Source organism: Leuciscus leuciscus, assembly GCF_965113295.1.
Source record: "Leuciscus leuciscus genome assembly, chromosome: 12".
NCBI classification, from domain to species: domain Eukaryota; kingdom Metazoa; phylum Chordata; class Actinopteri; order Cypriniformes; family Leuciscidae; genus Leuciscus; species Leuciscus leuciscus.
The window spans coordinates 12848747-12859000 of record NC_138736.1 but is presented as its reverse complement, the minus strand read 5'-3'; the positions used below and the strand labels follow the sequence as shown (position 1 = coordinate 12859000).

General features: G+C 40.1%; 1 protein-coding gene across 1 annotated transcript; it reads right to left on the bottom strand.

Moving 5' to 3' along the window:
• Window positions 1–6862: 6862 nt before the first annotated feature.
• ndufs6 (NADH:ubiquinone oxidoreductase subunit S6) lies at window positions 6863–8423 on the bottom strand. Its single transcript, XM_082185332.1, has 4 exons — window positions 8243–8423; window positions 7968–8021; window positions 7732–7854; window positions 6863–7024 (listed from the first exon to the last, which is right to left on the bottom strand). The coding sequence occupies exons 1-4, from the start codon at window positions 8384–8386 to the stop codon at window positions 6956–6958; spliced, it is 390 nt and encodes a 129-aa protein (XP_082041458.1). The 5' UTR covers window positions 8387–8423; the 3' UTR covers window positions 6863–6955.
• Between the last annotated feature and the right edge of the window lie 1831 nt (window positions 8424–10254).

Here is a 10254-nt window from a genome sequence, read left to right as displayed (position 1 = left end):
TCTGGCTCCGGAACGGGTTCTGTGTCAGTGTTAGTTTACTTTAGAGGTGTTCAGCGCATACATGCAACTATTGATGAGGCTCTTGTGGGGCGTGACAGATTGCGCACAATATTGTATATAGTTATATTGATATATAAAGGGTCGTCCGTGAGGGGCTTTTATTGTCTGATGTTTATTTATTGTCTGTAAGTTACGTTTACTGTTTGCCGGTTCTGGCCTCCTTCTTCCCTGAGTCACTCTTTAACATTGTTACCCTGGTGAATAGGATTGCAGTGCTGAGGAGGACGGGCAGCACAAAGTAACGTTGACCGCCAGTGTCTGCTGAGAGGGGCGGCTGCCGTCCATGAGGGGGAGAAGTCGACGGCGTTTGCCTGAGGAGCCTTCGCCGTCCACCAAGGGGCAGAGTCAGAGGCAGTCCAGCACGGGGCATCCAGTACCATGGCATGGCACCGCGATTGAGGGCCTCTCAGCTGGTTGAGGACTGAGCGGCAGTGTGTACTGGGAACCAGAACACAATTTATCACAATTTGACTCTCTGTCTCTCCTCATCCGTTCCTTTTTCTATCGACTTGTCTGTCCTTACCCCCAGGTGCTGCGGGCGTTGTGACGCTCGTGGGTGTCCCCCAGCCTGTGAAGGATGATGAGGGAATGTGGCAAGCAGGGAGGGGCCGAGAGCCGTGGGTACGGAACGAGGCCGGTGGCGTGAGTGTTGATGAGCCGGAAAGAGTAAAGGAGGATTGACGACAGTGGAAGACGAGAGTGAAGACGAGTGGCCGTGATCCGTGAGGGGCTGGTGCTTTACTTTCATTTAGTTGTTTTTTTATTTTGTGATTAAAGTCACGTTTACTGTTCGCCGGTTCCTGCCTCCTTTTTCCCTGAACCTTTAACATTGTTACTCCAATTCACACCAAGAACGAGAACTATAATTATAACTATATTAGCATCCACACCAATGGACGATAATGTTCTGTTGCCCACTGCAGTTTTGTCGTCTTGCGTGCTTAGTCAGGTGGATTCTGTTTGACAGCTGTCAATTTATCATTTTATCAGCTGGGGAAAAAAAAAGATTCTGAAAGTGATTCCAACTAGATGTACCGCATCGCGGTACAAAATATGACCGCCGCTCAGGCCTGCACTGGCTTTCCACAAAAATAAATGACGTGGAGTAATTTGGCTGTATTGCGTGTTTATGTATATACCTAAAAAAAGTAATAGTATGTGCATGTCTGTCTGTGTGTGTGTGTGTGTGTGTGTGTGTGTGTGTGTGTGTGTGTGTGTGTATGTGTGTGTATTTGTGTATGTGTGTGTCTGTGTGTGTGTGTGTGTGTGTGTGTCTGTGCGTGTATGTATGTGTGCGTACATGTGTGCGCGTGTGTTTTTGTGTGTGTGTGTGTCTGTGCATGTGGATTTGTATGTGTGTGTATGGGTGTGTGTCTGTGCGTGTGGATGTCAGTGTGTGTGCATGCTTGCGTTTGTTTGTATTCCTGCATGTGTGTGTGTGACAGTATCATCCTAAACCAGCAACCCTTCGCTCAACAGCACCATCTACAGGCCGATGAGTGTACAGTCACTAAATGTGCACATAAATGAATTTATTTTATACCCCCCCATGGATGAAATTCTACAAAACTTAGCAGAGGATACCCCCAGAGGTTGTCAAGTTAATCATACACATGAAATATGGTGCAGTTCTGAACATCTCCACTGAAGATAGGGGCGATTAAAGCAGAATAATATAGCATTTTCATTTTTTATGGGAGGGGCGCAAATCACAAATGAGTGATTATGGGCTAGGTTGATGTGCCATAAAAATTTCTTCATCCTCGGTGCCACGGTTCAGGTAGTTATTTAGGAAAAACTGCATTTTTTGGGGTTTGGGGGGGCCCAGCGCGGGGGGGGGGGAGTGGCCCCCGGGGACCAAACGAAATTTTTCCTTAGAAGTCTAGTGGGGCTACATGCCCACCAAATTTCATGTTCCCCGGTGTTTCGGTGTCCCTGGTATCGTTGACGAAAAATTTAAGGGGGCCCCAGCGCGGGGGGGGAAGTGGCCCCCGGGGACCAAACGAAATGTTTCCGTAAAAGTCTAGTAGACCAACATACGATAAAAATTTATTCATCCTCGGTGCCACGGTTCAGGTAGTTATTTAGGAAAAACTGCATTTTTTGGGGTTTGGGGGGGCCCAGCGCGGGGGGGGAGTGGCCCCCGGGGACCAAACGAAATTTTTCCTTAGAAGTCTAGTGGGGCTACATGCCCACCAAATTTCATGTTCCCCGGTGTTTCGGTGTCCCTGGTATCGTTGACGAAAAATTTAAGGGGGCCCCAGCGCGGGGGGGGAAGTGGCCCCCAGGGACCAAACGAAATTTTTCCGTAAAAGTCTAGTAGACCAACATACCATAAAAATTTCTTCATCCTCGGTGCCACGGTTCAGGTAGTTATTTAGGAAAAACTGCATTTTTGGGGGTTTGGGGGGGCCCAGCGCGGGGGGGGAGTGGCCCCCGGGGACCAAACGAAATTTTTCCTTAGAAGTCTAGTGGGGCTACATGCCCACCAAATTTCATGTTCCCCGGTGCTTCGGTGTCCCTGGTATCGTTGACGAAAAATTCAGTAAGGTGACGACAAAAAAAAAAAAAAAAAACTTTGACAATCCCTATATGACCGGCTAGCTACGCTAGCGGCGGTCATAATTATAGGCCTATCGTTCCTCTATGCTCTTATCAATATAGAGTAGGTGGGGCGTGGACTTTCCTATTCTCAGGATTAGAACGATTATTAAAACTTAGTTAACTATATAGTTAACATGTGAACTGGCCTTAAAGTCACAATGAAATCAAAATTCACAATTCTTATTTTCTTTAATGGAATATTGCAGTATTTATCTAAATTAAAATTATTTTTCCGACATTATTTTTTTTCTTCTCTCCTCTGATGATGTGTTTACTGATGTGAGGATGAGACAACCTATCACTCACATGAGATTACAGCAGTAATGAGATTACAGCAATAACAAACCACAATGATCCAACAATATCAACGATATCGATATCAATATCAAATGTAGTCCTACCCTACATTTTTTTTTTCTTGTTTGAGAAGCCGTTTTACTTGGATATGCTTATAGGGAACTTCCGTTTTATGCCTGATTAACAATTTAGATCAAATGGAAAGATCTGATCAAAGAATGCAAGATTTGTGTCAAGGGTGAAATTTGGATTTAAATGAAATAAAAGAACAGTTCTGTTACTATGGAAAGAAAGGGTGATCACATTGAAATGTCGCTTACACCTACCGCCAGCACTGCAGAACAATTTAAATCGTGAAAGATGGCATTTTCTGCGATCCCACAACATCCTGCTGTATCTCTGCTGGCTCCATTTTAGCTTCATGAATAATAGAGAGCACTTTCCTATGCAGCACAATTCATATGCTCAGTTTCACCCCAAGATTTTGCTCAGAGCAATGTTTAAACTAGCCAACCACCTGCAATTTAGACGCCTCCTGATAAAGAAAAAAGCCACAGCCCTTAACAATGAAGCCTTCCCCTTACCTATCACACATATTGGACAGGACAGAGCGCAGATGAGGGTTAATTGGCATCACGCTGTCTCCTGCCTTCTGTCACCAGCCCCAATTATAGCAGCATGGCTGCCTTTCTCTCAACCTGAGGGGTCTCCAGCCGGAAAACTCAGTTCCACTGCATGCACCACTAGAGACCGGGCTTCCTCCACACTGCCACAAGGCCAATTTGGCATGGCCGTGCCGGCAGAGAATACTCTTGATGAAATATATATATGATCTTCCTCAAACATGTATTGTTCCGCACTAGTGTTTCTTATCAGACTATACCCCCCTTGACATTCTCCAAACTTAGCAGGAACAAGACAGGAACGCAGCTCACCAATGCTTAAAGATGCAGGTTGCTCCGTTCTTTCACCCCTTGCTTCTTTTCATGTCGCCCTGCCCAACCCCGCATTAAGAACACACAGGGCCCTGGGGCTATAGCAAACCCAAGGGCCCCCTTTCATAGTAGCCTATCTTTGGTGCCACAATGTTTTCATACCGCATTAATAATTAATATTTTTTTTTTAAATCATATCTTTAACACAAAGAGATACAATGTATTGTATCTCTATCTAAAATATGAAATATTTTTATATTTCAGATAGAGATACAATAATTGCATCTCTTTGTGTTAAAGATATGATTTTTTTTAAATATTAATTATTCATGCGGTTAATTAATTATTCCCACAGGTTTCCCCATTAACGTTTTGCTGGGGTAAGTTCTATACATTAGAATAAATAAAGGACAGAAACAAATAGTAATAGTTTTTGGTAGCATACTGCAAATGTGTTTAACAATATTAATATTGCAAGGCTCTTCATTTTTGTATTAATATTTTGCATTTAAAGTTAATTAGAACTGAACTAGAAAGAATGAAAAAAGCATTGTCCTGAAAAGTTACCATTTTTTTCTGCATTGTTTAACTAAATGATGTTTTATTAACAAAGTTCGGGAGGAGCACATTCAGATAATCAACACAAGTGGAGAGCAATCAGCAATCAATGGTAAGAGGTATATATACACTCAGCAGTCTCACCTCAATCCATTGACAGTTTTGCAGCATCCCCCCACCACCCCTTCTCTACGCTTCTAGTCCTATACACTGGGGGAGTACTCTGGGTTCGGGCCGAACTCCGAGCTCGGAGCCCTCCCCCCGGACCGGACCCCAAATACGCATTAAACTTTACCCCCTCAAATTGTATGTAAGTGTGAACTCATGAAAATCATGACTGGAAAAACTAGCTCCTAATTACCATGGTTTCTAAAAAAACAACAGTAATATTACTAATACTTATAGTAAACTATGGCATTAATGAAAAACTTAAGCACTATACAACAACCTCTATAAAAGTAATTTGTTTGCCTTTATATTACCCAATATTTAATGTAAGGCTAATAGGGGTTATGCGCAAATTAACTTCCACATTCTGTCAAACAGATTGCTTCCGGTCCAGGTCTTTTGAATGTGCTTCGTGAAAAAATAAGCTGTTTTACTCAAGATAAGCTTAAAAGGAGCGAGCAAAGATGAGCATAACCAATGTCCCTCGGCCTAGGCCTATCTAAAATGTTTTTCTTTTTCACACTAACGTTTAGATATTTAAATAGAATAAAACGCCAATAACAAAGTGATCTAGGTATAGGTTAGCTGATTACCTTAAAAGTCCTTAGTAGATATCGCGTCAGTTCATTCTGCTGTTAACACTTTCTCTGACAAGCAGATGCAATGAGACCAGGGTTCCAATTTGGTCATGCGACGTTCGACATATGCCCTATAATAGCAACCTTATCAATACACACCACAATGTCATATTTTTACAGCTTTAGTAACTACATGGAAATTTCGATTGTGGCGGTGTGTGTATTAAAAAGATTGAAATTACCGTTGTGTACGGTTTACCTCAACAATTCAGTTTGCATGGGAGCTATTCGATCTGATTTCAGCTAGGTTCACCACAGTCTTTAATGTTCACATAAACACAGATCATGAGTCTTCCTCTGCTTGTAAACACAGCCCCGCGTTTCCGGGTCATACGTCAGAACGCCAGCTTCTGCGTCATCACCACACACGCATGCGTCACCACGGAGACTGATACGGAAGAGAAGAAATTGTTGAATAAAGTCGTTGTTTTTGTTTTTTTTTGCCACACAAAAAGTATTCTCGTCGCTTCATAAAATTAAGGTTGAACCACTGTAGTCACATGGACTAATTTAACGATGTTTTTCCTACCTTTCTGGACCTTCAAAGTGTTAATTAAATAGCTGTCAATGGAGCCCCTCCTGAGCCATCGAATTTCATCAAAAATATCTTAAATTGTGTTCCGAAGATGAACGAAGGTCTTACGGGTTTGGAACGACATGAGGGTGAGTAATTGATGACAGAATTAAAATTTTTGGGAGAACTAACCCTTTAAGCCCCGCCTAGACCTATTGTTAATGCGGCCCTATGTGCTTCAGAAACAGAAACGCTGAGAGTAAAATGAACACCATATACCCTACAGAGTCTGTCGGAGCAGGAAAATGTCAAGTTAGTATTAGAACTGAAAGCTGACTGTTCTTATTTCAGTGCTAGAAGACAGAAGGGTATTTGATTATGCACGAGATCTGTCAGATCATTTAGGGCACATATGCGTAATGCCAATTCATGGTATTGCACATATGCTGTCTGAACTGAGTGAACCAAACCCCAAAGGAACTTTTTATAGAATTACTCTCAAACACAAACGGAAAACATAATAACTTACAGATATGAATAAATATGATTTAATTTAAATAATCACTGAGGTAAGCTGAACCCGGTAGTGACATCAAAACCAGAATTAATAGAAAGATAAGATCCAAAATACACTGAAAATATTTGACTAGAAAGTGCTGAGATTACATTTACATTCTAATTCTTTTAAAGGGATAGTTCACCCCAAAATCAACACAAAATAAGATATTTTGAAGAATGTTGGTAACCAGACGGTTGATGGTAGCCATTAACTTCCATAGTAAGAAAAGAATACTATGGAAGTCAATGGCTACCGTCAACTCTCTGGTTACCAACATTCTTCAAAATATCTTATTTTGTGTTCAACAGAAGAAAGAAACTCATACAGGTTTGGAACAACACAAGGGTGAGTAAATGGTGACAGAATTTAGTAAACTACCCCTTTAAGTGAAGATCGCATTTTGCAAAGACCATGTGCGCCCTCTGTCCGTGAATGCTGGAATAAATCATGTGCATGATTTGGCGACCTTGAGACGCAAGCTTGGAAAGGTGCAAAAGACACCAGAAATGAAACACTGCAGCTTCTGTAGTTATATTATACTAATATTTTATTTTACAGAGAAAGGAATAAGATATCTTTAAATGTGAATAATGTATACCCCACACAAACAAAAGACAGTTCTTCAGTGATGATGCTTCTGCTGAAACTGCAGCCCACAGTATCCACAAGTGCCAACTTTGGTCTCCTTGTCCTGTGAAAAGGTTGAATTAATTAATGCATGATGCAATAATAAATGTTACATGCAGCATAAAGACAGACTTAGTTTTAATGTCTAAGCATTCGAGTAGTTGAACTGAATATGTGACCCTGGATAACAAAACCAGTCACAAGTTGCACGGGTATATTTGTGGCAATAGCCAACAATACATTGTATGGGTCAAAATCATTGATTTTTATTTTATGCCAAAAATAATTAGGATATTAAGTAATGATCATGTTCCATGAAGATATTTTGTAAATTTCCTACCGTAAATATATATTTAAAAAAAAATGTGAGTGAATGCAGCACAATCGCAAACACAAATGGACAATTTTAAAGGCGATTTTCTCAATATTTATATTTTTTTGCACCCTCAGATTCCAGATTTTCAAATAGTTGTATCACGGCCAAATATTGTCCTATCCTAACAAACCATACATCAACGGAAAGCTTATTTATTCAGCTTTCAGGTGTTTGATGTATAAATCTCAATTTCTAACAATTTACCCATGTTACTGGTTTTGTGGTCCAGGGTCATTTAAAAAATGTGAAACATATGGAGTTAAATTGTTTAAGATGTTTCCTGGGAGTAAAACACAAAGGGAAAAATGTCTATTTTTATTTTGTTGCTTTGTTTAAAAGGTAACCTTCTCATTCCCTCTCCCACTTTCAGAAACTGTTATAAAATACATGTTTACCAAGTTGATGTAAACTTTGGGGTGGCCGAGAGCCCCTCCGCCTCCATCACAGGACACCACTCTTGACTCTATGTTTGACACTGGTTCTTCTGCAACCAAGTTGATTGCAAAGTTCTCGTTCACCTGCACCAGAGATTAAAAGCTCCATAAATGAACAAACTAGACAATATTTTACTTTGGAGTAGATTAGTACAGTATGGAAATTGTTAAGAGGGTCTGTAAATAGTTATCTTTACCTCTTTTAGTCTACCGATGAATCTAGCTCTTCTCACATCATTTTCGTCATAGAGCTGCAACAAAAACAAGCAGCAAAATGAATCACTCAAGTCTGATTGTCATAACACTGACAAGAGGCATCATCATCCTTCATCATTCATTTGCCATTAAATGCACAAACTACTGCACAACCAATCATTAACAGCAAGATCTGAGAGTTAATTCTCACAACAAATGCTAATACTATAAACAGACGTGCATTGAATCCTTTAAAGACTGTAAAACTGTGCCTCACCTGTCCCGTGTGAGTCACTTTTTCTCCATAATTAGAAACTGGTACACTGTATTGCTGGACTGGAACTACCGATAACCTCATGCTATTGAGCAGAGCCTTCGTGTTTTTACCGAAGGACAAGATCTTTGGAAGGGTGGCTGCCATGTTTGCCTGTAAGTATTACCCAGCAGGCTTTGCTTTGCTTTGCTGTGTGTATAAAACATAGACAGTATAAGAAAAACTCTTCATGGTTCACTGCTGGCCCCTGCTGGTCGAAAACAACTGAATTAATTTATATATATTTGATTTGTGAATTTAAACAATTTCCCTTTACAATATATAATGAACACTTATTTAGAAAATATTTTTAAATAACAAAACAACATATATAACAAAACCTTTATTATTCACAAGTTTGAGTCCTCCTGCTTCCAATAAGGGTACTGTGCGCATGCGTGCGTTATGACTTTCCTGAAAGTCATTACGTCACAGGAACTCGTACACTACACAGTTTCCGCACGCTAGAAGCATGCTACCTTAACATCGATGCATTTGGGAATAAATAGATTTATACTCGTTTCTATCGGTATATTCAGACAGGTACGCCATGCTTATGTTTTTGTTTGTATGTCTAACTGTAACCATTGTATTGAAATCAACACATTTGTATGCCGTTGAAGAGAGAGTGTTCAGCTTCAGTCTAACAAACAAGCTAGTTAGCGGTCCATTAAGCGCTCAGTCTATTTTTTTATGCATAATACTCTCTGGAAATTCATATGTGTGGAAATGGGGTTAGTCTGGGGTTAGTCCGTATTAAATTGTAGCATGCACCTCTGAATACGAACTAAAAGAACAGAATGAAAATTAATGCCACTTGTAATCTAGCAATCTAGCTATTAGTTTTCAAAATACCAAATTAATCAGAGATGACTAACTTACTTAAACGTAACATTTCAATTTATTTTTATTTTGTCAAAAAAATTAATAAATGACAATCTCTCATTCCCTGTATCTGTCCTCAGACCATAACCTCAATACTGTTTATGGGTTATAAGAAAAGAAACACTACTACTATGTTCAGGCAGTATTTTCTAAACTGTCTTTTGTAAGGTTTCACTGCGTTGTCACTTCGCCATCAGATATAATTGATATTTGAAATCATTTACAAAATATGGTCATACAAATAGATAATATAAGTCAGCAGTCATCCAGAAGGTAAGTAATTGTCTATTTTTTGTCGAAACATGATCATTTATAATATATTGTTATAAGTAGCCTTATTGTTTGACATTTTTAGTCATTTCCTTCATTTTAAATAGATCATACTAGCAGCTAGCAACAGGTACTGTTTTTAATATATGATGCAAAATATGGTAATTTTGTCAATTGAGTTTAAATAATGCTGGTCACACACCTAAATGTTCTATTTTCTGTTTCACTAGGTGTTGACACCATGGCACCTCTATTGCTCTCTTGTCTTGTTGGTTCCTTGACTCGGCAGATGTCCCAAGTTGCCAGATGTGCTGCGTCCTGCTCCTTACCTGCAGTAGGTGCACAGAGATGTCTCTCCACCATCACAGTTGCAACAATGCAGTTTGGAAGATTCTGCAAGCCACACACAGCTTTTCTCTCACCCCTGCTTGGACAATGCCAGCAGCTCCTGTGTGTTCAACCATCTGCTGGCATGAAGACAAAAACAGCTCTTAAAAGACGCTGTAAAGACTGCTTTTTCGTTCGCCGCCGTGGAAGGTTGTTTGTTTTTTGCAAGTCCCACCCCAGACACAAGCAGCGGCAGGGGTGAATTAATTAAGACCTCAGTGTGTGTTTTCATGCCACTGGCTGTTTCTCAAATGAAGACTTGAGAATCACTTGTCTTGAATGATGTATTTGAGCTTGTAAAGATCATAGAGTTTCTAATAAATATTGACATCTGGAAAGATTCAAAGGTTTTGAGAATGATTCACTTTTTTTTTCCTCCATATATTTTCATATGTTCAGGAGAGTAGCAGTTACCTAAACCTAATTCAGACCTT